At 43.8% G+C, this 27820-nt stretch overlaps 1 protein-coding gene and 1 long non-coding RNA gene across 2 annotated transcripts in view; both read right to left on the reverse strand.

The window, feature by feature from the left end:
- Positions 1 to 2424: 2424 nt before the first annotated feature.
- LOC148537731 (uncharacterized) lies at positions 2425 to 5469 on the reverse strand. The gene is made up of 6 exons (XR_015873281.1): positions 5358 to 5469; positions 4668 to 5266; positions 4280 to 4530; positions 3691 to 4161; positions 3326 to 3466; positions 2425 to 2513 (listed from the first exon to the last, which is right to left on the reverse strand). It is a non-coding gene; the product is annotated as an uncharacterized LOC148537731 (long non-coding RNA).
- A 285-nt stretch (positions 5470 to 5754) lies between these two features.
- Positions 5755 to 27820, reverse strand: part of LOC148537732 (protein kinase C delta type-like) — a 65514-nt gene continuing 43448 nt past the window's right edge. Inside the window, exons 9-10 of the mRNA XM_088460392.1 lie at positions 27410 to 27626; positions 5755 to 5932 (exon numbers count right to left, since the gene is read on the reverse strand). Coding sequence (XP_088316518.1) covers positions 27465 to 27626 — 162 coding nt within the window. The 3' untranslated portion in view covers positions 5755 to 5932; positions 27410 to 27464. The remainder of the gene's footprint in view (positions 5933 to 27409; positions 27627 to 27820) is intronic.

The following is a 27820-nucleotide window of genomic DNA, read 5'->3' on the forward strand; positions in this document are numbered from 1 at the left end:
TTACTGTATATATTACATAAATTAGGCACTCCCTCCCTACAACAGAGCCCAAACTTACCTGGACACTCGGCCATCTCTGTGACCTCCCTCAGCGCAGAGTGATGTGAGGTACCGCGTGTCACTAGAGGAATGCACCGGCAGCTGCCAGAGAAGAGGAGAAAAGTCTTGGTGGCATTTAATACATGGAGCCGGTTGCAAGCCAATCACAGCTCACGGAACGGCAGCCAGCCAATCAGCAGCAGCCGCTGCTGATTGGCTGGATGCTGTTCCACGAGCTGTGATTGGCTCGCGGAACTGCAGCCAATCAGCAGCGGCTGCTGCTGATTGGCTGGCTGCCGTTCCGCGAGCTGCTGTGATTGGCTAGCGGCCGGCTCCTTGTATTAAATGCCACCAAGTCTCTTTACTACTTTGGCTGCCCCCGGTGCATTCCAGCAGTGATGTGCGGTACCGCACATCACTGAATTTCACACCTCCGGTACCCGGGCCCCCTCTCTCTCCGGGCCCGGGACTGGAGTCCCCGCAGTCCCCCCCTGATGGCGGCCCTGTGTATATGTATATATATATATATTTATTAGTGTCAATACTTGGCACTAACACCTATATATTAGTAATTGGAGCTGCCTTCCCATTATACAATAAACAGACAAGCAGCAGGAGCGAGTGGCACTCAAATCAGTGCTTGAAGTGTGCCGGTATGCAACGGAATAACATACCGCCACTTCCAGCACTAGTTTTTTTTTGTCAATTGTCAGTATTGCACAGCTGAGTACCGAGGCGTGCCTTGAGTGCAGAGTGACAAATTCAGTTTCACTCAGGCATGCTCCGGAGCCCGGCCGTCCCCCACCACCCTGACAGCATCTGTTAGTGGCCGCTGCAGCAGTCTGGATAAGGCTACCTTTGCCGTTATTCAATAACTCTTACCATGTTGCGGGGCCTGTAGCATACTGCTGCTGGCCTTTGTGTGTCTGTCTCCTGCAGAGTTCCGTGGCCCGCCTGTTTGCGCATCTTCCCCTGCCGGACGGGTGTGCCTCACTCAACCGCCCTGCAAATCCCTCCAGAGTGCCGCCTGTGTTGCCTTTCCACCGCTGAGCCCTGGAGTTATTCCTGATGCAGCGGCCTCTAAGTATAGTATTTGCTGCCACCCACTGTCACCTGCACTGCTCCCTGCTTCCCTCCAAGTCCTCCACAATCTTCCAGATGGATACCTCTCCACTCCACACCATTACAGGCCTCAATCATAGTCAGACAGTCTCCTCCTTAGCTCACACAGTCTCCTCCATAGGTCTGTACAAAATTAACTGGTGGCCAATACCAGAATCCACACTTGTGTAGAGTGTACCCTACCATCCCTTCTGTACCCCGCCACCCATGTCCCAGGCCTCCTCTGAGTCCCTCACCACCCCTGTGTATCCCACCACTACTGTGTGCCTTATTACCTCTGTCTACCCCACTACATTTTCCTATCCATCGGTGGTGGCCTATGTATTTTTATATTTTCCGTTCAGTGCCAATGTGTACATTTCTTTTATGGAAAGTCTGTAGGGGGAAATTCACTTCTTCTGGGTGTCTAAAGTACCAGGCGCCCAAGAGAGAAATTCAAATTTACGGTGACCCATTTTTTTGAAGCACACAGAAGCAAAATATGCACGGCTAAACTTCTCTAAAGTAATTGTTTCAACACCCAAACTACCGTTTTGCCAAACAAACCACAAACATTTCTTCTCGCCATGTCAGGATACTGCAAGAACAAATGTGTCTTCGAGAGCTAATGGGAGCCCGACAGAGCAGCAATTGAATTGCTCCATCGGACACCCATTAGCATAGATGCCACCCTGAACAATTGAATTCACCCCGTTTGTGTTTTATTTGTGTTCCTTTTATTTCCTATGGGTGCAAAGGGTAAAAGATGGATGCTGACAACCCCATTTTGAGTAGCCACTCTCCTCAAAACACCCAAACTCATTTTTGGCGTATGCCTTTCCGGCGCACATGCAGACTATCTCCATACCCCCACTTCATAATTCCCACTTTGACCACTGACTCGAATGGTTAATCAAAAACCACATGGACACACCGTGAGTCTAGTCTAGACTCACGGTGTGTCCGTGTTTGTGTTCATTGGAGTGGCACTCACTACTGCTGCCTTTAAACATTGTTGGCGTATTCCACTGCAAAACATAATTGTGAAAAACACGTAGATAAATGCAAAAACATTCCTTTATAGCAGTTATTCGACATTTAAGTAATAGATACATACAATAACTGATAAATCACAACCCTACATATGTTTTTTTCATATAATAAAACACAAACAACATTTTCCAAAAAAAACTTGAAGGTTTATTTTCACAAAGTTACACACAGTGGAAATTGAGCTGAACTTGTAGTTTCGTATGTAAATTACAAAAAAATTGTTCACTTTATTGAAGAGAAAAAGATTTTTATTCTTTTTAAAATAACACCAGTCCAGATGTGACTTCATCCAATTCTTAAAAACAGTTGTTTAAGGTGGTCTAGGAAAAAAAAAACCAAAAAAACAATTTTTAAAATTCTACATCGTTGGCATGGTGAATAGGCAACAATTTTAAAAGCATTAATTCAACTTCAGCTATCTATATTGAAATTACTATAAATGTAGTAAACAATATAATATGTAAGCAAAATAAATTATTTTACATATCTTAAGTACATGAAAACATAGACCACATTGTTTATTTTGATATTAATACGATATTGATGCCATTTACTGTGTAGGTTTAAAAATTTACAAAAAACATCCCCACATTTAAATTAATAACCTGTTTATGCTGCTAAACATTATTATAAAATAAAACTTTGTTGGATGTCAAAAATTACAGCTTTCTACACATGTAGATGGCCTGGAACTTAAGATGGAAAAAGACCTTAGAACACAAATTTTTGGATAAACCTACGTTGGTGTGATAAAAATTGAAATATCCAATGTCTACAGTGGGTAACATTACGTTCAAAAGCTGCAAACTACAGTGGCCAAAATGGAGATTACTGAGATCATATGTACATACTACTTAGCCATTTATTGCAATGTACAGACACAATTATCCATGGTTGCTGCTAATATCAGCCATACATGTTGTGCCTTGAGAAATCTATTAATATTTGGAAAATAAAAACGCCACTGCTACCAACGGTGACGACTATTTACTTCACATAAAAATTATTATATTTGTTTTTTCCCAAAAAAATTAGTTTAACATTTCTCCAAAAAAAAACCCCAATGACAGCTATATTGGCGCGTGCACTATGTTAACACATAAGATTTGCAAAATAAATGTTACAAAAATACCTTTAGTTGTATCTAAGAAATCCTATTTTCCAAGGGTCACAACCAGGCAGTGTCTCTTCCTTGAGGATGACACATGAAATGGATTTGTTTTTGAAAGTAGTAATTTGATGGTCAATATCTTCACAAGGTATTTGTTCCATTCTGAGTTAAAAAAATAAAAATAAAATAAAATAAAATATTAACACTGTAATGATAGTGTAAAATACCATAATAAGATTAATTGACAATACCTTCAATTTAGACCAAAAACAAATGGTGCATACAAATATTGAAGGTCCACATTTACATACTGAGAGGAGAATTCATCATAGAAGCGATGTGGCATAGATATTTTTACGGTACTACACAAGAATGAAGATACTTACTGGCAATAATTGAAAAGGCAAATTTATAATTCAAGTAATCCAATGACTTTCTTTGTCCAAAGAGCGATGGCCAGGAAAACAGCAAGCAAAAAGGAAAAAAATCCCATAGGACATCAGGCAAAACTCCATCATAAGAAACAAAAAAACACATACATCAAATTAGAGTTTAAAATTTTGCATTTACTAAAAACCAACAGCTCCATGCCTCTATTTCACTTCAGCTCCCCAACATTATTCTGCAGCGACTTACATCCTATCAGCGTCGAGCCTGGAAACATAGAAGCAGGGTGCAAGCTCTTATTTGATTGGTGTAGCAAGAAATACTTACGGTATCAGAGTTAGTAAAGTGGATTTTCCGACTGCATAGGCTTAAACATACATTCACCAAACGCAACATTGCCTGCCATGAGATTCTTCAAAAGTCCTGAGTGTGACTTTCACAGGGTGGGTTTTCAAAGGAAGCGGTGTATTCTGGAATACATTTGTATAGGTAAAAAATAAAGGGGAAAGATTAAACACATTAAGATTAAACATATCACAAATTGCTTTACAACATAAGCCATCTAACCTATTTGACACTATAGCATACCTGTATAAGACTGCTGCCTCTTAGTTTTTCTTAGCACCAAGGCTTGGAAACAAGCATGCAGGCTGAAGACCTTCATTTGGGATGATCAGACAAGAGGATGTCACGGAAGCCGAGTGGATAATGGTTAGCTTGGGGGACTGCAGAGGCCTTAGGATACTTTCTAGAATCGCACTCAAGCCAGGCAGGGTAATTGTTGGCCTCAGGTGAAATGCACTCTCCATGGGTAGGTCCTCGAACGACAGTACGATTAACTGAAATAGATGAACATAGGAGTAGCAGGGAAAAACAAAACGCAACATAACAAAGGCTGATAAATTAAAAAAAAAAAAAATAAATTTACATTTGCGCAAACTGAAAAAACAAACAAATTAAAAACACTGCAACTCACCATGTTGAAAGTGCTGCGTCTTTGTTCTTCTTAGCACCAAGCCTTGGAAACAACCGTGCAGGCTGAAGACCTTCATTTGGGATGGTCAGACAAGAGGATGTCACGGAAGCCGAGTGGATAAGGTTAGCTTGGGGGACTGCAGAGGGCTCAGGATACTTTCTCCAAACGCACTCAAGCCAGGCAGGGCATTGTTGGACTCGGGTGAAATGCACTCTCCATGGGTAGGTCCTCGAACGACAGCACGATTAACTGAAATAGATGAACATAGAAGTAGCAGGGAAAAACAAACCGCAAAATAAAAAGGCTGGAAAACTTTATTAGCCAACAAATTTACATTTGCACCAAGTAAAAAAAAAAGTAAAAAAAAAACACTGCAACTCACCATGTTCAAAGTGCTGCGTCTTTGTTCTTCTTAGCAACGAGCCTTGGAAACACACATGCAGCATGAAGACCCACATTTTGGAGGCATTCACAAGTAGTCATGGAAGCCGAGTGGATAAGGTTGCTTGGGGAATTGTAGAGGCCTCAGGATACTTTCTCCAATCGCACAAAGACATCAACCAACCATCCCAAAATAATAATTTGAAACAGGAACAGAACTACAAAATAGAAAAATTTGATAAATTTTAAAATAAGACACATTGTACATGACATTTCATATTTTGTTTGTTTTTCAAAATCAAAACGTACCTTAACAAAAAACAACTTCCACAACTGGCGGAAAAAAAACAACTCTTCCACATGAACAAAAAAATGAGCGGCAATAATTCCAAACCAAAAAAATCCCAAAGGACCTTCAAGCTAAACACCAACCAAAACAAAATTTGAACAACAATATTAGTTTTTGAAATTAACCCATTTTGGAAAATACACTTAATTTTAAAAAAATTCACACTTACAATTAAAAAAATCCTCAATCAGTGCTTGGCGCGAAAAGACTCCGTCATCCATACCTTCCGGCGGTGCTGAGGAAAGGTCCGCATCCTGGCAAACCTCAGGATCAATATGCACCGGAAAACGGTTTGCAACACAAATGTTGTGTACAATGCAACATGCATTAACAATGCTGCAAACCTTTTCCGGTGAATAAAGCAACACACCGCCACTGCGGTCTAAGCACCGAAAGCGGCCTTTAAGTACACCGAAGGTCCTTTCTATTACACCCCTCGATGCTATGTGTGCTGCCTGATACCTTTTCTCAGCATCACTTTGGGGATTGGATAATGGGGTCAACAACCAGCTTTTATTGGGGTAACCCGCATCACCTAAAAGAGAAAAAAAAAAAGAAGTTAGAGTAATCAATGACATAACATGATTTGAAAAATAAAACAAAAAAAAAATACCAACATCAAATTATTTGGTGCCAAATTCAAAACACAAACGTCAGTTTTTTATTATTTTCCGACACAATGTTTAAGACATTTTTCAATAAAAATGAAATAAATGCTACTCACCCAACAGCCAGCCGTTGCGAAAACATTCCTCCGAATGTCTGCGTGGTTGGACAGCCACATGGGTGCAGTCTATCGCGCCCAGAATGTTGGGGAACTGAGCAATTTGAAAAAAAACTAATTTGGTCTCCCTCCATTCACTATCGTGATCAGGAAATTTTATGTACTGGGTCGTCAATTTGAGGAATGCCTTGAGGACCTGCGTTAAAATCCGCGAAAATGTTGGTTGGGAAAAACCGGCGACTTGGGACAGGGTCAGCTGGAAAGTGCCTGACGCAAAAAAATGCTAGGCAGCCAGCAGCTTTGACATGCCACTGACTGCCTTGTTTGAGCGCTTCCGTGGTTGCAGGTCCGGCTCCATTTGATCATACAGTGCATAGATTAACGAGCTAGATAAGCGATAAATTCTTATCACTTCTACCTCGGTGAGACCATCCAGCTCACGTCTAGTGCGAAACTGACGCGGGCGTGGAATTGACTCACGGACCACCTCACCCGATGGAGCTGCCTCCTGATCACCACCTTCGTCCATGGCCAGACGACACCCCACTGATGCACGGACCATGAACATCCAGATGGTGTCAGTATGCTGCTCCATCTTTGTAGCTGGTGTAAAAAAATGTACTTTTCGTAAGTAAAATACCTCAAAAGTGTTGGAAAACGCAAAGTTTATACAGCTGACTGCACAGATGCTGCTTCTCCCTGAATGTCCCTACCCAGGAGTGATTGACTTCCTGTCAGTTACAGGAAATACTCCTGAGGTCAAACCAGGAAGTGTTAAAAACGCTGATTTAAGAGTCCCAAAAACTGGTTTTGTCAAAAAAAAAATACACCCATTACTGAAATCCCTCTACCACCTCAATGCCACAGGTGAAAATCACCCCCAAAAATATTTTCGAATTTTTCACCAACTTCCGATTGGCGTAAAAAAAACGGCGATGTCACTTCAAAACTCCGATACTTTTACGCATTTTTCATATTGAATACGGAAACGGCGTTAAGCAATTAACTTCAATAGGAGACGTATCGCCCGCCGAAAAGCCATAGCGCCGAAAAGTTTACGCATTTTTTTTTGCGTAAACTCGAAATTGAATACGGTGTAAAAGTCACATCGCCGAAAATGATGTCATTTCTGTGTTAACCTCGCAGAAACGGACTTATCGCTCCCATATTGAATACCCCTGTATGTCTATCTTCATGGAGGCAAACAGTATATGTGTGTATATATATATATATATATATACACAAATGGTGCAAAAATGATAAGGATGCATGCAGTTTTAGGCGTAAAGTAAAACATGTTTTGTGGTAAATAAAACTTGTTATTGAAGGTGTCTTAAGGGGCACATCCACTAAACGATCTACTCCCTGTCCAATCTCTAAACGATTTTCCCTTGATTTTTTCCCTTGAAATTTTATCTTTCAGTCTGAATGATTTGCAAACGATCTTCAATAGATCAAGTGAAATTGACCTGCATGTTCGGTTGACGAGACGATCAAACGACCAGTGGGAGCGTGCATCGTTGATCGTTAACGACCAAACACTGCACGATTTCTAAACGATTTTTAAATGATTGAACGATAACGACGTCGTTATCGTTCAACCACCTGCTAAAATCGTGTAGTGGATGCCTCCCTTTACAGTCTCACTCTCTTCTCTTTCTCAATTTAATTTCCCTTGTTGTCCATTCTTCCAGACTTTACTCTGTCAGCCTGAGTCTCCTCTTTCATTTTTTTCTCTCTGTCTCTTCTCCACTCTCAGCTTAAGGGCAGAATTTCCGAAGCAGCGGCAGATCACTATGTTAAGCACAGGGTTTTACTTGTCAGGGATGCTCCTTAACAGTGTGGGTTCAGCACTGCTCTATGCGACTCCGTCTAGTCTGTATTAGGCAGGCCTTGGAGTTCTCATTGCCCCTCTTCTGTTATATTCCCACTCATATATCTTCATGTTATAGGGAACTTGTCTCTTCTTATGATAAGGATTCCCAGCTGTTTAGAGGTGATGTCCATCAAAATAAGAATTTTGAGAATAACTCCCCCCCCTTCCCTTCTGTGTCAGTGCATGATATCCCTGTCATCAAGAGAATCTTCCTCCTAGCAGCTAACAGATTGTTCTCCTGCTAGCAGAGTATCAGATTTTAAAATCCACCCTTTCTATACACATATATTGTGTTAGGCGCACTGAAAGTACACATCAAATAATTATGTAATGTTGCTTTGCTGGATAAATTACTGCCTGTCAGGGGCGTTGGCACGATTTTATGTTGGGGGGGCAACATAAAATTGTTCTGGCACCACCCCACCTCCCCCTCACTCTCTTCCCCCTTCCATCTTACATAAGCGGTGGCCGCGGACTGTCAGGAGCTGTGCTATATAGTATTAGGCTGCACAGCTCCTGCACCACATGGAGGAGGAAGTGTAATGTGCATGGTTTTAACTTAAAGAGGGGTATTCAATATGAAACGTTAACCTCGCTAGCGAGGTTTTCGCTGCACATCGGAGGTTTTGCCAGCGAAAAAGTATCGCGCGCACTCCTGCTTATCCCCGTATTCAATTTGAAATCGTCGAAAGCGGGACCCGGCGATACTTGGATCGGCGAAAAAAACCTTGAATTTTCAGGAATTAATTGTAGGAGCCCCCTAAAGATGTTCAGACCTCGGGGATCACTATGGGTACCCACGTTTTTGCCTGCAGAAGAAAGTCTGGGTTTTTAAATAGCCGTGCAGGTGTTTTTTTTCCCGACATTGAAGAAGTGATGCAGAAGAGCACTTAGGTTTTTTTTTTTCATTTTTTTAAGTGGTCTCATCAAGTTTCGGGTACATGAAAATGGGTACTAGCATATTTTTAAGTCCCTAAAGGTAATTTTTAAAAATTCTGCAAAAATGCACCTGCCGCTACTTTGCGCAATGAAAAAAACACCCGGCCCATACTTGGGGACCCCACCAGAAATAATTTTTTTACTTTGTTTTTTTTTACCTAATTTTTTTTTTTTAAACCCAAATTTTTTTAAAGGTGTCCCGATTTTTTTTAGGACATTTTTTTTTTAACATTTCCTTTTAAGGGGACATTCCCAAAACTATAGGCTATTTTTTATAAGCCTACACCCCCAAACCCCTATTCTGCATTTTTTTTCACTTGCTATAGTGCTTAGAAAAATTATCCCTGTTTTAAAAAAAATTACCCTTGACCCCATTTAAGGAAAAAAACAGGAATTTTCGGGAAATATGCCTGGGACCCCCCTAAAGATGTCCAGACACGGGGGATCACTATGGGTAACCCCGTTTTTGCCTGCAAAAGAAAGTCGGGTTTTTAAATAGCTTTGCAAGGTGTTTTTTCCTGCAGCGGCTATTAGAAACCCCGACTTCCTTCAGTAGTTAAAAATGGGGGTACCCATAGTGATCCCCCATGTCTAGACATCTTTAGGGGGGTCCCTAGAATATTTCCCAAAAATTCCCGTTTTAGTTAACCTGTAAAAAAAATTAGTAAAAAATTAAAAAAAAATGACATAAAGCCCCCCACCCCCCAAAAGCCAAACCAGCCCCAGGCTTGCCAGCCAGTGGTGGTTTCTACAAATACGGGGAACAAAATGTGTAGGGTTCCACTGTATTTTAGAAACCAACACCAGGCTGCAGGGACTAGTGCTGGTTTTAAATATAGGGGGAAAAAACGACGTGGGGTACCCCCTATATTTAAGACCAGCACCAGACCCAACCGACCGGGGTGTAATGCCACAGCCCGGAGACCCAATCACCGGGGCTCCAGGTCCAAAGCATTACACCCCAAGTTGGTCAGCGCAAGCCGGTGATCTCGAGGGAGTTGAGGACCCCCAAAAAAGGGTCCCCCCTCTCCCGAGCACCACAGGCTTACGCTGAAGCCTGGGGCTCATCCCATACCCCTGGAGTGGTGGGTATGGGGGTAATAGGGGGGCCAAATAATGTAACACTATTGTACTTTACAGTGGAACTACAAGTGCCAGCATGCCTGCCATTTTGCACTTGTGGAACTACAAGTGCAGGCAGACATGCGGCACCTGTAATTTCACTGGAAAATAAATAGTTAAAAAAAGACAAAACACACACACTGTGCCCAGTATAAGTTTATTACATACACCTACCCATTCACACATACTTACCTATACCAGAAGTTTCTGTCCCCTTCTCCAGTAGAGATCCTTACAACTTGGCCCTGCAAGGAAGATTTCATACTCACCTACATCCAGCGCTAGTCCCTGCAGCCTGGTGTTGGTTTCTAAAATACAGTGGAACCCTACACATTTTGTTCCCCGTATTTTTAGAAACCACCACTGGCTGCAAGCCTGGGGCTGGTTTGGCTTTTGGGGGGGGGGGGCCTTATGTCATTTTTTTTGTACATTTTTACAAATTTTTTTTACAGGATAACAAAAACGGGAATTTTCGGGAAATATTCTAGGGACTCCCCTAAAGATGTCTAGACATGGGGGATCACTATGGGTACCCCCATTTCTAACTCCTGAAGGAAGTCGGGGTTTCTAATAGCCGCGGCAAGTGCATAAATGCGAATTTTTTTGGGGGAAAAATAACTATGCCCAGCAAATTTGGGGTACTTGAAAATGGGGGTCAGCATATTTTAAAGTTGCTAAAGAGACTTGAAAAAATCGTGAAAAACCCATCTGCCGCAAGGAGCTGCAATGAAAAAAACGCCTGGGGCATACTTGGGGACCCCCCCAGAGTCAAGTTCGCTATTTTTTAACTTTGTTCCCCAACATTTTTTTTTTTGGCACCCAAAATTATCATTTTTTTGGGGGGGTGTCCCAATTTTTTATTTTTTTTTGACACAGATTGTTTCAAGGGGTCATTCTGAAGGGTGCAGGCTATTTTTTTTAAGCCTGCACCCCTAAACCCCAATTCTGCACTTTTTTTCGCCACCTATTCAGTGGTGAAAAGTTATCCCCGTTTTTTTCAAAGACTTTTCGAACCTGCGAAAAGTCTTTGAAATTGAATACAGTGTAAAAGCAAAACCTGCGATAATGACGTCATAGGTGCGAAAACATCGCAAAAACTGAGTTTTCGCTCCCATATTGAATACCCCTATTAGACCGCACATTACACCTTCTCCATGCATTGCAGGGGCTGTGCAGCCTATTACAATAAAGCTGCACAGTCCTGACAGTCTGCGGGCGCCACTCCTTTGAAATGTATGGGGTCTCCCCCCCTGTTCCGACGCTCATGCTGGCTGGTGATATAATTCCAACATGTTTCAGGGGTTAATCCTTGTATGTAATATATAAACTGCTGCATGAGCCCAAGGGGAGTTATGAAATAGGATCCGAGCATAAGGAGTTGGCGTTATTTTGTTCGTTTTTTTGCCTCATAACTTATTTCCGTTTTAAATTTAGCTGTGAAGTCGATGAAATCACGCCTGTTCTGTGATCTAGGAACCTATTACATAAGCCCCCAAATGTTTTATACTTTTACCAAAAATGCACTTGGGCAGTAGAACTACTAAAAGATATTGGTGGAACTTCTTTTAAATTAACTATCCTATCTATTCAGGCACTGATGTAATAGATACCAAATTTACTATTTAATCACAATAAGAAATATATAGAGTTCCAGACACCCAAGTGTGTCTGTGACCACACACCTGCTAAAGAGATGGGCTATGCAAATTATGGATTCCCACTTCTCTAAATAGACAATATAATTGGTTGGTGTTGCACTAATTAATATTGACAATAAACTTATTTTAAACTTCTTAATTATTTATGTGACATTATAGTGAGATCTATTGTATTACAGAAAACTAATGTGGCACTACTAGTAATATTCAAAATCCATTTGTACATTAAACAATTGATAATTAATTTAAATGATATTGTTGAGACTTGCTCAGGTGTATATGCTGCACTGTAATAGTAGACCAGAAATGACAATAGCACAATGGCAGGATTGACTTTTTCTATCTCATACCCCTTTTACACCAGAGCTAAAACCCAGGTTATTGCAGGGTTAACCCAGGTAGCTCCTTGGTGTAAAAGGGTAAAGGTTGGATTGCCGGGTCAAGGTAAGGTAAGTTGCAGGGTTTAACACGGGAATAACCCGTGAAACCCTGCAGTGTGAATGGCGCGCTCCGGGTCATGATGACCTGGAGTGCGCCACATGCCGGCCAATTGGCCGGCTTCAGTGGCGCTTGGAGATGTTATCTCCAAGCGTCCACTTCAACGCCGGAAAAGCCGGGTCAATGTAGACCCGGCTCCGGTGTGAACGGCGCCAACTCAGGAATATCCTGGGTCGGCTCCGGGGAAATTCCAGGTCTGATCCGGGTTGGAACTCTGGGCCTGATTCAGAGCCGCTCGTAAGCGGCCGCTCGTTCGCTCCGAGCGATGTTCGCACATCTGCGCATGGGTCGTAATGCTCATGCGCCAACCAGTCAGTGCGGTCGGAAATCGCGTGTTCGCAAAATAGCGAGTGCCTGCTAATTTGAGTGACAGGATGAGGTGTTTGTGGGTGGTAACAGGGGAAGGTGCTTGAAAACGGGGAGTGGAGATCCGAACGCAGGCGTGCCAAACGGTCAAAACGGGCATTTTAAGGGTGTGCATAATTAACAAAGCAGCGTCATCGGCCACGTCACTTGGTTGTCTCTTAGCCTGAACTGTTAGCATGATTGCGGTAGGAAAATCCAACCACAAGCACTGCGAGCAGTTCAGACGCCTTTCGATGTACTCGATTAATCTAATAAATAGCGGAGATGACATATGATGCGAACGGCCAGGGGGCGTCTCTACAAAATAGCGAGCACATATTTTGTTCGCTCGCTCAGACATAGAGGCGTCAACAGGCCGCAAAAAGCGAGCGCTCTATTAAAATATCCGGCCCCTTTTTCTGAACGAGCGAGCGCAAATAGCGTCCGGCCCTGAATCAGGCCCTCTGTTCCTACTCCGGGTCAGACCCGGAATTTCGGTGTAAAAGCGGTATTAGAGTTAGGATCCTCCATCTTCTTCATAGTCTTTGTTTAGTCTGTTGTTTCTTAGGAACTTTGAAAACAAAGTACAAATGCACCTTTATTTTGAGAAGAAACATGTATGCAGTATACATGTAGTAGCATGTTCATTGAAAATAATATATGAATATGACATTGATCCATAGTATACAACCTCTGTCATGGTTATCGACCAACACTGGGCGAACTGCAGCAGGCGGCCTCCCACTTTGGGATCCCCAAAGGGAGGCCCGGACCGCCAGGCCGCAGGTTTGTCATCTGACTTAGGGGCCGGACATCTGGTACTCCAGGCCTGTCGGGGAAAAGACTGTGCTTTAGGCCTACCCTGGGCCCTGTAAGGCCGAAAGGACGACGTACCTGAACTTGAAGGGACCGCAGCAGACGGGAGACATGCAGATTTGGCAGCTGCCAGCGTGGCTACAATTTTGTCCAGATCCGGACCAAATAGGACTTCTCCATTAAAAGGCAAAGCTTCTAAGCCCTTTTTGGAATCAGCGTCCACCTTCCAAGATCGCAACCATAAGGTGCGACGAGCAGCAACAGCTGCCGAAGAAATCCGAGATGTGAGGATACTGATATCCAAGGCCGCTTCATTGATGTAAGTGGCCAAATCCCGGAGATTGCCTCCAAACTCGGCCTGTTCAGCCGAACAGTCGGAATCCAAAGACGCCTCCAAACTATCAGCCCAGCGCTCCATAGCTCTGGCTACCCAACATACGGCCATAGCCAGTCTGGATGCCCCCCCCCCGCGAGGGAATAAATGGACTTTAGGCAGATCTCCACCTTGCGGTCCGTTGCATCCTTCAAGGAGGACATGGAGGGCATGGGCAAGGTGGTACTTCGGACTAGGCGTGTCACATGAGAATCCACTTGTGGAGGGGATTCCCACTAAGAAAAATAATTGTCCGCAAACGGATAAGCGACAGCTAAGCGCCTCTGAGGCTGATACCGTTTACCAGGGTGTATCCACGCCTCCTCTAAATGGTCTACTAACTGACCCGAAAGAGGAAACACTGTGGCGTCACCCTTAATATCCTTAAAAAAGGCATATTTGGACTTGGACACCGAAGGATCGTCATCCTCAATAACTAAAGCCGTGTGGACTGCCCGAATAAGGCCAGGAATATAAACCTTGGACTTAGCGTCCGACTCTTTAGTACGGAGAGGTTTTTGGTCAGATAGATGCAGGATCTCACCATCATCGGACGTCACGTCGTCATCCTCATAAGGAGCAGACAGAGACGCCACAGGCTGCTTATGTGGCCGCAACACAGACTCCCCTTGTAACACGTCCGACAAATGCTGTACCGAATTTGTCAGTGAATTAACCCACGCAGGCTCCTGTGAAACCTGGGGAGAGGAAATAGGGAGACTGTGGGGTACCATCAGTTGTCTCGGGAACCCCTGCATGGGTGACGACACCACTGACTGCTGGGACAATCCCATCTGGGAAAACGTAGGCGGCGGAGCTAACTGGCCCACTAGGGATGTAAGCGCTTTAGCGAAACAAGCCCAGGGAGGTTCCTGTACCGGAGCCGTGACAGTAATTGGCCGCGCCAATAAATAACACTCCCTCCACGTTACCCTCCCCCTCCGCTTTGGTACATTGCACTTAGTACACATAAGCTGGAGAGGAAATTCACTCTTGGACATGATGGTAAGTTTGTTCCCCCTCTCACTGATACTCGTTATTATAGTGGGAGAACCACCCTGCAAGCACCGCACCGCAAGGGCTTTAGCAGAGGAAGAGCAGGGACAGTAAAATGGCTGACAGTAGAAAGTGAAAGTACAGGCAGCAGACGCTAGCAGAAGTCACATACAATGCAGAAGAAATTAATCCCTGCACTATCAGCGCTGTTCCTCAACTACACAGACACAGAGCCTGGTAGGACACAGCGCTGCATACACAGACCTGTTTCAACGGAGGAGAGGTATGCCGGGGGACCCAGACCATGATGCCACCGTCAGCAGCTCCAGCAGCGTTCACCATACAAAGATGGCCACCGAGGAGCAGAGAGGAGGCCGGCCTGGGGGAGGAGCGCTGCCACAGGACCAATCGGCAGCGCAGAGAGGGCTGTGTGCAGCAGGGGAGGCACCGGCTGTGTACAGGGAAGGTGCACTCCCCTGGCATGCAATTAACCCCTGGGACGCCACAGCGCTTGCCGCTCAGCTGCGACCCGCTGTCCCAGGGGGGTAGTGGAAGCGCAGGTTAGTTACCTGGCTCCACGCTGCAGCCAGTCCCCAGGGAGCCTCCTGCCTGGGGACTGTGGACCATGTGCTCAGGAGGGACCCACCGCGGGACCCCCGCTGCTTACCTGGTGCCCCATGAATCCGGCCATAGTCCGAAACATCTGAGGTCACCGCTAGCCGTGACCCGAGATGCTTACCAGCATCACCGGATCAGTCCTGGCGTTCTGGTACCGGCGGGGTGTAGGGGAGACAGCATGGACGTCAGCAGTGACTGTCTATGCTGTACTCCCAGATGTGCAGCCACAGCTGCCTTGAAGAAAACTCAGAGCCGGGCACCAACGAAACTGAGATGCCTTGGCTCAGGGGCGGGGTATAGGAGGGGGACCCTAGTGCATCCTGGGAGGCTGAAAACGTAACTCTATGGTGCCCGATGCCTGACGTCATCACCTATACCCCAAGGTATCCTGTGGATACCCTATGGACCCTGATGTAGAAATATGCATCATCATAGGGTTATGCGCGACCATAGGGTTACTTAGATGGTTGATTATTGGAGGATCTACGACCGGCACTGCGTATTTGTGCATAGGATCTGTGACACCTCCGGTGGGCGTCTCAATACATTTCCAGGCGGCTATAGCATTAGTATATTATCGCACAAGAGCTGAGCACTGGATCACAGATGTGATTTCATTAGTGTCCACATCTGAATCAGGCCCAATGTCCCTTCCAGCAGAACAAAAGGTGGAAACATGACTGGCAAGTCAGAGGCTCTGTGGTAACATTAGAACACAGGGAAATTGCATGTAATAAGGACACAAAAGGGGAGAAGCAGTGTCGGAGTAATCATACTACTAGCAGAGTGGAAGCATAGCAGGGGGAGAAGGACAAATCCTAACCAATAGCAGAATGAAATAAAAACCAAGTAGCTATTCAAGTGAGTGTAACAGAGAAAGCCCTGTCAGAGAAGTAGCTTGTATAACGCAAGGAATTGATGCATGGAAGGCAATGATGGAGAGTTACAGTAGAGAAAAATGTTTCAAAATGATGGAAATATACAAAGGGGCAGATGGTTTGAGATCTGGAAAGTGATAAAGTGGAGAGTGATAAATGACCAACCAATCAGCTCCTAACTGTCATGTTACAGGCTGTGTTTGAAAAATAGGAGCTGGTTTTTTGGTCATTTATCACTCTCCACTTTATCAATTTTCAGAGCTTAATATATCTGCCCCAAAGACCTAATAGCTATTGAGGTGTAGTGTGTGTATGGCCAAAGGAGATAATTCAAACCCTAACCAGGATTATGTACATATAGGAACAGAATAATCAGGTGGGGTATATCCCCGAAAGGCTTTGAATGAGAAGCAATTAGCAGTCACCAATGAGCAATGCATTAGTACATGGACAAAACCTTGTTGGTGGTGTAGCATTCTAACAACTGAGCAGGAACAAGACAAATATTGCAATGACCTCCTTCACTTTTCTTTGGTAAACACTGGACTCATAGGTCACCCAACCCACAATGTAGATGCAGTACCATGCCTTAGAGCATGATAGACAACAAACCCAGAGATTGTCAATTATCATGGCGGAGGCGAGGTATTAACAGTAGTGACAGCTTCTCTTTCAGTACAAGTAGGCTGCAACTCCAGAGGCTACAGTCATCACAATCCAAGATATTAGGCTATGGAAGAAGACCAGTTACCAGCCAAGATACTTGGTACCAGATGATAGACAGCAACTGCATATAGTGGAGAGGTATCAAACATCTCACAGGATTTGCACCCAAAGATGGTCATAAATGCCCAAGGCTGTTCAGGCTAAATTTCAGTGGACACTGAGAAATAATCTGAACGTGTTTAAATGACCGCAGCCAACATTTAGGGTTGACTGAAGGAGAGAGCATTCTGTTTTAGAGGCTATTAAAGCACTCTGGTGCCATGCTTGGTGCCCCATCCATCGCAAGTACAAGATTCCACCATAATAGTGGTAGATGTGGAAGTGCTGAGCACAGCAGGGGACTGGACTCTGAGATAGAAAGCAGCGAGTTACTGACAGCAGGAGTCGTAATTCTGATGTTAAGGAGTGGGGAGAGAAGTGCTTTTGAGGGGGATATCCTCCAACAAACAGAGGCCCTCATTCAGAGGCGCTCGCAAGAAGCGAGCGCTCATTCTGAATGAGGACGGCCACTTCTTTTTTTAAGTGCGGCCTCCTGGTCGCTAGCTAAGCTGTGGCTTATCACCCACAGCTTAGTGACCGACCAGGGTGACAGCTGGCCCTTTTGTAGTGAGCTCCGGAGCGAGAGAGTTTCTCTCTCGCTCCGGGGCTTGCGCGTGCGCAGGGCCTAATCATCAACCCGGTTACGAGCACTCAGTGCTTGCGACCGGGTCTGAATGAGACCCAGAGTCTTGTGTGTCTCTTGAGACAAAAAAAAGGCCCAATGTTTGTCCAACACAGCGAGCGCTCATTCTGAATGAGGACGATCATTTATTTTTTTAAGTGCGGCCTCCTGGTCGCTAGCTAAGCTGTGGGTTATCTCCCACAGCTTAGCGAGCGACCAGGGTGATGGTCGCGATGGTCAAGACCATCACGACCATCGGGGCTTGCAACAAGACCCTAAGGTTGCGTCTTGGCAGCCGCAAGCCCCAGGGAGTTTCCTGCTCTGATCGAGCAAGAAGCTCCCCACTGACATCACTGCTGATGTCAGTGCGGCTGCCCACACCTCCGTTTGTGAAACCACCCCCCCGCCCCACCTACAATACGGGCCGAGCTGTCGATCAACATCGACAGCCGGCCCTTTTGTAGTGAGCTCCGGAGCGAGAGAGTTTCTCTCTCGCTCCGGGGCTTGCGCACGCGCAGTGCAGCCGCTGCGCATGCACAGGGCCTAACCATCAACCCGGTTACAAGCGCTCATGACCGGGTCTGAATGAGACCCAGAGTCTTGTGTGGCTCTTGAGACAAAAAAAGGCCCAGTGTTTGTCCAACACAGCATTAAACAGCATGTGCTTCAGCTGTCCCTCCCAACATGAGGTAATGAGGATTCTGGCTAGTGGTGGCCCTCCACATCAAAAGACATGGAAGGAAGACAATCCATATGGTGGGCAATGAGAACAGGGCACATAGGTCCCAATAGCAAAGCCAGGTTATATGATATTTGTAAAGGTAGGATTCACAATCAAAGGATGAGAACTACTATAAGGCCACTACAGTTGGCAGGCCAATTGTGGTGCCCACAATGGTGGTGGCTACAGTCTTTAAAAACTGACATTTTAGGGAACAGTAGAAGCCAGGTATAAGCCAAGATACACAGAGTGGGTAACAGATGGTGTAGACGGCAACCTCTGTGTAGCAGGAGCGGTAGCAAATGTTGCACAGAGATGGGGGAGGGCAGTCATAAACATCCAAGGCTGTTCATTCTGTATTCTGGAGCAGAAAAGGCCTCCAGACCCAATTGTTGGTCGAGGGATAACTTGGTATTGAAATAACCACATCAAACATTTAGGGTCATATTCAATTGCAGGCGAAATTTTAAAAACTGCGGGTTTAAGCTGCAGCCACAAGGTGTTTCCTATTCATTTGTGCCCAAAATGTAAGTGCCATGTACATATGTCTGGAGTGAAATACCTTGATGACCAAGAAGGTAAACAGAGACCCAGGGGTTATAGATAAGATTTCCCTAGGGAAAGGGTAGACGTGGAAGCACAGCAGGGACCGGACTCTGAGATAGGGAGAGGGAAAGGAGAATTGCGATTGCCCCAGAGCAGAGAGCATGGAGATAAGTGCTGGTGAGGAGTATCCTCCAGGTAGAAGTCTCATTGGTGTCTCTTGAGGCCAAAAAGCCAAACATCTGTCTCGGTCAGTAGAAATATCTGTCATGTTGAGCCACAGCTGCTGGCATGCCGCTGCCTGCACCCACAATTCCAGAGGCTACAGTCACCATTATGGTGCAGTAAAAAACTAGGTACAAGTAAAGATACTGAGAGCGGGTGTAGATGGCAACCAATGTATAATGGGAAAGGTATCAAATGTCTCACTTGAAATGCGCCCGAAGGGCAGTCATAGATGCCCAAGGCTTTCAACGCTCAAAAGATCGCAGAAGACGGTCATAGATACCTAAGGCTTTTAAGGCTCAAAAGATGGCGGAGGGCAGTCATAGACACCCAAGATTGCTGGTCGAGGAATAACCCATAGGTGTTAACATGACCAACAGTTAAGGTTATTATCTATTTGGCCTCCACCACCCCTACTAGCTGGCCAATCACACACTTTTCTATTGCATTATTACTGCCTTCTGAAAATTAAACTATACTAACATACTAAATGTAGAAATAGTAAAAAACATAAATAGCATTATAGCTATCCGACCGTGAACCTCCTCATCTAGCCGGCCAATCACACACCTTTCTATTGTGTTGTTATTATCTTATTAAAACAATATTATTCTACAATACTAAATATTAAAATGTAAATGTAGAAAAATTTAAAAATATAAATAGCATTATGGCCATGCAGCCGCATACCTCCCCTTCTAGTCGGCCAAGCACACACCTTTCTATTGTGTTGTTATTGTACAATTAAAACAAAACTATTCTACCATACTAAATATTAAAATGTAAATGTAGAAAAAGTAAAAAAATATAAATAGCATTATTGCTATCTGACCTCCCCTTCTAGCCAGCCAATCAAACACCTTTCTATTGTATTATTATTGTCTTGGAAAAAATTAAACTATACTAACATACTAAATATTAAAATGTAAATGGAGAAAAAGTAAAAATCATGAATAGACCTATTGCTATCCGGCCTTCACTTGTTATGATACCTGCTGAACTCCTGCACTGTCAAAACCTAAACAAAAGTGCCCTTCACCAATAACAACCCCCTTTCCCGGAACACACACTTGTTCGTAGGTACTCGGTTGCCGCCTGGACTTCGCACTTAAAGTAATAACAGTGCAGGAAGCACAGGCATCAAAATATAGACATAGGAATGTGAAACTCATTAGGGAACTCCACCCAGATTCTCAGTAGGTCTCCCATCTGGGAACAAACCCTAGCCCTTACTGTTTAGCTTCCTAGACTCGACAGAAGAAGATTGTCTAAAGCTAATTGATGTAGTAACACAAACGGCACTACTAAAGATTGATTACAAGAATACTCTCCTACAGTTAATATGACAATTATTCAATTTAGCTATTAAAGCAACTAACAAAAGGGTATGCAGTTATATTTTCACTACATTAGTAATATATATACATTATTAAGCAATAGTAATAATTCCAGAATGATAAATTAATAAACATGAGAGTAATTGCAAAACTCAGTAATTTCTTTAGATATAAAGCAACCTGGAGGATAAGACATTTTAAAACACATGGACTATCCAGAGTAGTATATTAACCAGGTGTACATCTGCTAGCAATAATATGTAATATAATGTTTCCAGGATACTTAGTAGATGAAGAAACCAGCAATCCTTCTTAGACAGCTTGCAAACAGCTAGAACCAGGGACAAGGCAAGACATGGAATCCTGTGGGAGACACAGCCAGAACAGAACAACCCACACAGGCCCAAGAGCCAGCACCTAATTAAAACTGCTGGCAAACCAATCAAAGTCGACCAGGTCAATGCCCAGGCTGACATCATCATAACGGATAAACAAGTCAGCAACCATTTTAATGTTTCAGTCTAGACTCGACCAGCCGAGTACAGATATAACACCACCACCCCTTCTAGCCAGCCAATCACACACCTTTCTATTGTGTTATTACTATCTTCTGAAAATGAAACTATACTAACATACTAAATATTAAAATGTAACTGTAGGAAAAGTAAAACACATAAATAGCATTGTAGCTATCCAGCCTCCAACCTCCCCTTCTAGCCGGCCAATCACACACCTTCCTATTGTGTTGTTATTGTCTTATAAAAACGAAACTATTCTAACACACAAAATGTAGAAATAGTAAAAAACATAAATAGCATTATAGCTATCCCGCCTCCAATCTCCCCTTCTAGCCGGCCAATCACACACCTTTCTATTGTATAATCACTATATTCTGAAAATGAAACTATACTAACATAATAAATATTGAAATGTAAATGGAGAAAAAGTAAAACACATAAATAGCATTGTAGCTATCCGGCCTCCAACCTCCCCTTCTAGCCGGCCAATCACACACCTTTCTATTGTGTTGTTATAGTCTTGGAAAAAAATAAACTATACTAACACACTAAATATTAAAATGTAAATGTAGAAAAAGTAAAAATCATGAAAATAATTATTGATGTTCGGCCTCCACCTGTTATGATACCTGCTGAACTCCTGCACTGTCAAAACCTAAACAAAGTGCCCTTCACCAATAACAACCCCCTTTCCCGGAACACACACTTGTTCGTAGGTACTCGGCTGCCGCCTGGACTTCGCACTTAAAGTAATAACAGTGCAGGAAGCACAGGTATCAAAATACAGACATAGGAATGTGAAAATTTAAGAACTTATTATGTAGAAAAATTTAAATATATAAATAGCATTATTGCTATCCAGCCTCCAACCTCCCCTTCTAGCCGGCCAATCACACACCTTTCTATTGTGTTGTTATTATCTTATTAAAACTAACCTATTCTAACATAGTAAATATTAAAATGTAAAAATAGTAAAAAATAGAAATAGCATTATAGCTATTCGGCCTCCAACCTCCCCTTCCAGCCGGCCATCACACACCTTTCTATTTTGTTGTTATTATCTTATTAAAACTAACCTATTCTAACATAGTAAATATCAAAATGTAAATGCAAAAAAGTAATACTTAAAACATATTTTCATATCTATAACAACATTTTTCATGTATTATAAAAATACTTATATAGTCTACAAAGATTTTATGTCTTCTTCCCTTACGGCTGATCTTGCTCGTGTCTTTGTGCTGTATAATTAGAAAATAATATAAATACATTGTACAGATTACACCATGTGCACTTAGTAACATTTATAACAAGATATTGTATAACACAATATGCATTTTTGTTTCTATGTAGAAAAAATGTAGACTTTTTAAAACCTTTGGATTATTTACTAGTGTAACATTATGAGTCCACAGAGCATAAGCTGCTTTGTGACATTTCTTTTTGCACTAATGCGATCATTTATACAGTAAGCGCCTGGACCTGCACATCAATGGGGCGACTTCTGTGGTGTGGTGCAACATCTTGGTGGGAGAAGATGGATAGAACACAGGGCCTGATTCAGACCCAGTGCGCATGATTCAGACCCAGTGCGCATGATTCAGGCCCAGTGCGCATGCGCACAAGGGAGCCGGCTCCGTCGTGCGCATGCGCGAGACCCGGATAGCGACGGCCAAGCCGTCGCTCCGGGTCTCGCTACAAAGGGGGCGTGTGGTTGATGGTGAGTGACAGCACGCCCCCTTTAGTGGGCGTGCTGGGGGTGTGGCTGCCCAGATGGAGGCGTTCCCATGGTAATGCCTACCGTCTGGGGCCGGCCCCACTGACATCACAAGTGATGTCAGTGGGAGTGCTCTCGGCTCTGATAAAGCCGAAAGCACTCCAGGGCTTGCGGCAGACGATACCCTACCACAAGGGTCTCATCGCAAGCCCGATGGCCGCGATGCTCTTGACCATCGCGACCATCTTTTTGGCCGCTCGCTATAGCTGTGGGTGGTCACCCACAGCTATGCGAGCAGCCAGGAGGCCGCTAAAAAAAAACAGAGGGACGGCCCTGATTCAGAGCGAGCGCTCTGTCAGAGCGTCCGGCTCTGAATCAGGGCCACAGTGTCTGTAGCTAAATATTGGTTGTTAGCACTTACAGGATAAAAAATGTAAATGAGACTGAAGGGGCGGAGACTGAGAATCAGAGGCATTCTCTGGTTAGTGGGTGGTCGCAGAGTCTCTTCCAAGCTAAAGGATCTTTTACATGTTCCCAGAGGATGTCGGTAATTGGGAGTTATTCTATACTTTTTGTAGGACAGATTTTGTATAACCCAGACACCTATGATATAAGTGTCTTACTTGGTGTACAAATATTTTTTGTAATAAAAGCACAATATATAACAGGGAAACATACAGTAAAGACAGTCCACAGACTTCACAGTCCCCTCACTCATGATTAATGTCATGTGATGCTCCTATTAGGAGAAACTGGAATATGGGAAACTAACGAATAGGGTGTTAATAATTAATAGTAGGCAGGAAAGAAAATGGACAATTTTACTTTGTCCAACATGTGCACCCACAATCCATCAAACATAGCCGCATCTCCATTTCACAAAACGCTGGGCTTACGGCCTAGAGCTGTGTGTGAGCTTAGGAACAGCAGAAGCTTGGGCCTGGGCTTGTGAATGAGGCCTGGGACCAACACTGTCCACTCTGCTCCTGGACACTACTGGTCCAGTTGCCACTACTGGCCTTTGTTGTTATGTTATGCTAATCATTAAGATTGGATATTGTGGACTATTATATAACATGCTGGATAGTGTATACTGTGTAAAATATAAAATTGATATAATAGGTTGTGATGTATTGTCAGCGGTGGGCAGCTGGGATTTTGCATCTGGTCTAACTGACCATTACCTCTGCTACAGGTAGTGTTTCTTTATCCATTCATTCTGCATCACATAGTACTGTACATCCAGCAATGAGACCTGTGTAAATTTGCATCAGAAAGGACGCTCTATAACCAACTCATGAATGTCGGGAGCTGTTTATATTCATCTCCCCTGTGAGGTTCTATGCTAGGCTGCATGATAGATCTGCAGTATACTGGACAGCAGTCACAGCCTATGTATCCTGTCCAATTTTACTACATGTGTCTCAGGAAAATCAATCTCAACAAGCAGAGACAGAGCTCATTTAGATGTGTGACTTCTAATTCTGCACTTTATCTCTATATTTTCTCTTACTTTTGTTCTGACTGACTTCTAACTGATGTCCCATTTTCATTATCCCAATGTATTTATATTTGCGGCTGATTATTCTCTTGTCTGCGTCTCTTCCTATATTTTGGAAAGCCTCCCTCTCCTACCTCTTTTTCATCTGTCTTTGTGTCCGTGCCCTTCCTCAACATCGCAGCCCACCACCAACAGAACCATGTCTAGCCATTACCAGGCCCAGTGGGGAATAGACAGAAGACTTCTCACAACAGAGGAACGCTGACATGCACAGTTATTAGAGTATATTATGTGTAGGTTCCAGTATGGATAGTGTAGTGGACCCATCAGTAGTCTCCCAGCCAGAGGGAACGTGTATCCTCAAGGTGAAATAATGGCTAAGGAATCAGAAAGCAGGACAGCAATTTCTGAGGTAACATAACAGATGCTGTCAGATGTCCAGCCAGGAATTCAAGCTAGGGACATAGAACATATTGCTGGTGAGTGCACCTCTGCCAATCCCCCTCTGATAGACAGTAGTGTCCCACATCCTGATTATATACCACATGCTATGTTCCCTAGGCGTCCATTACCTGGGGTCACAGAGAATCACAGAACATAAGCCAAAACAGTGAGACGTAAGAGATGGAAGAGGCCTAGGTCATAATGTATAACCCAGAGAAGCTGGGTAGTTCTTATAGGTCACACTGCCCTACATGTTATCAGTAAATGTGCCCTAATGCAGTGCGGGGACGTTTCACATATCATGTTCTATCCAACACCCTCTACTCAGGGGCGTATCTATAATGGGTGCAGGGTGTGTAGTGCACATGGCACATGGAGGGACCCACACTGCACACCCTGCTCCCATATACTCTTTATACTTATCTGTCCACTATCTCCAGAGTCTTGTTCTGCATCACCAGGCCGGAAATGAATGTTTTCTTTTATGAAGAGAGGGATATTATTTATTTTATTTATTGATGGATTTAAATGAATTGCTAACAGGTGTAAAAAATGTATTCATGTTGGGCAACATTTATTATTTTACTAGCTGGGATACCCGGCGTTGCCCGAGTTGAAGACTGGACCCTGAAGTACACCAGTATCCTTTATTTGTTTACATTATCCTCGCCTATAGCCCCATTCCATTGATCCTGAAAAGGACCCCGCTGTTTGCTAACATGCTTGCAAACAGTGGTGTAACTACCATGGGTGCAAGGGATGCGGCTGCTATGGTGCCCGAGCTACCTTTGTGGCTCACCGCTCCCCCTGCATCCAGTCAGGCACACAAGGAGGGCTGGTCCAGTCAGGGCCATCAAAGGAGACTCGTATGTCAGCAATGTTGATTTGGTGCCAGGTCACCAGCTGATTATACCTGGCTCACAGGCAGGCAGTCATGGAGAGACAATGCAGCCAGTCGGAGGGCACGGGGAGGTGAGTTGCTAGGGGTGCATAATGTGTAAGGGGCACTACTATTGTGTGGAATAATTTGTTATATGGGTGAACTACTAGTACTATGTGGCATAATCTATAAAGGCCATTAATGTGTGGCATAATGTATAAGGGGTACTACTACTGCGTGGCATAATGTGTATAAAGGGTACTATTGTGTGGCATAACCTGAATTCGGTCTGTGTGGCATAACATAAATGGGCTCTGTGTGGGGGCAAATGTATGTTTGTTTGTTTTTTACCTCTGGGGAGGCTTTTAACATCTTGCTATATGGACCCTATGTAGTTATGCCCTTGCATGCAAACACAAAGGCTCTGGATTTAATATGACCTTGCATGAGTCATCAAGTTTGTTCAGACTGAGGTGAAAAGGATACTTTTGTAGCTATCTCTCAAGTATTTGGCAGACTGCCAATTTCCACTGGCGCCAACACTGGAACATGTATAATTTAAGAGTGTGCCCATTTTTAGAGATTGTGTGACAGTGTGTGGCCCTGACGAAATTCAAACCTAGGCAAAAATCTAATCCTGGTCAAACTACACCACCATGCCAAATTTGGTGAAGCTAGGTCCAAAATTCTTGCCGTGCATAAAGGATAAATAGGAGGACAGACAGACAGACACGCTTTCCCGCTTATTATATAGATGATGTATGCATCATCTATTATAGAGCTATAAAATTATAAATGTTCCCATTATTAATACACTTTTTATTGTCCTATTGCAGCACACTGAAAGCAGATTCTGATCATCCACTGCACTGATCTATCCTATTGCTGTACATACCATCTAGACTAGAGTATATAACGTGTGCACTTCGTGAGTGCTGGAATAAATCTTGCAGCGTTTGTTTCCCTTGGATCACAAGCCATGAGGATGCATAAAACAACTGATTATGGGCCTGATTCAGCATGGATCGCAATTGCAACCGAGTATGCTGATTGTCCGGTTGTTGCATATTGCGCATGCATAAGCACTGCATTGCACGTGCACGGCGATTACGCATGCAGATAGGAATCCATCGCAGAGTGAGTGACATGCCGTGAGTGTTTGGGGGTGGTGACGGGGGAGTGGTTGGAGAAACGCAGACGTGGATGTCCGTTTAAACGCTGTTGCATGGGTGCGAATAAATTAGCCACTGTGCTTGCCTACGCAGCTTGAGTACTCACTGCGTGCGACGAGACTTGCAATTTTTGCAAAGGGTCAGACCTGCTGTAATTGTGCGTGACGGGCCGATGTGCTTCGATGTTACTGATGTAAACGCAGGACTGCAAAGTATTACAGATATGAGAAAGCAAAAATGGGCGTCTCTATGCTGGCTGAGCGGTGGCAGACATTAGCATATTTTCGCAGCAACTTCGTGTGCGATTTCGCAGCTGAGATCGCAATTGCGTTCCGTGCTAAATCAGGCCCTATGTTTGGTTCTATTGCTTTTTCTGTGCATGCAGCAGGTACACCTCACTCCTCCTACCCCTCCCTGCCTCCATTGTTCTTCCTCTGCTCACATCCCTGACATGCCCCTTCTCCTCCATTTCCCCTGCTATTATTTTTATATCTCTTAAGCTATATCTGTTTATGTAATAATCCCCAGCCTGCAATTATTTCTGCATTTCATCGTGCAAGAAGCTTATTGTCCAATATGAAAACTGATTATTATTGATCCTCAAATTACTATTATGCCCAGCTCAATCTCCCTTTTTCTTTCTTCATTCTTCCCTGGTTTAAAATTGAAATCTTCAATCAAACATGTTTAAAATATTAATAAAAGAAATATATAATGTACATACATGCAGAGGTTCCCATTCTGGCACCCAGCAGTGCTGAAGCCTCAGCTCTATGTTCTTACAGGCCGGGTGGCTTTGGCAGGGTTCTCCAGGTGGAGGTGATGAATGAGAACCCTGCAAATCCTTCCTGCTCCTCGGCTGTAAGAGGCAGTTTACGGGCTTCTGCTGCCTCCATTCTTTCCAGATGTTTAGTTTTGGAGGCAGGCGGTGGAACGGTTGGCTACAGAAAGAAGAAATAACGTTTATACCTGTGACTATTGCATCTTTTATTTGTATGATAGAAAAAGAGGCATTTACAACACTTCTTTTTTGTACAATAGTTTAAATATTAGGTGTTTACAAGATGGTACATTTTCTAAAGTGCAGCCAATCAGATTCTAGGTATTATCTTCTAGAAGATGCTAGATAAATGAT

This window comes from Taudactylus pleione, unplaced genomic scaffold (assembly GCF_031769625.1).
Source record: "Taudactylus pleione unplaced genomic scaffold, aTauple2 ptg000044l, whole genome shotgun sequence".
In the NCBI taxonomy this organism is placed as follows: domain Eukaryota; kingdom Metazoa; phylum Chordata; class Amphibia; order Anura; family Myobatrachidae; genus Taudactylus; species Taudactylus pleione.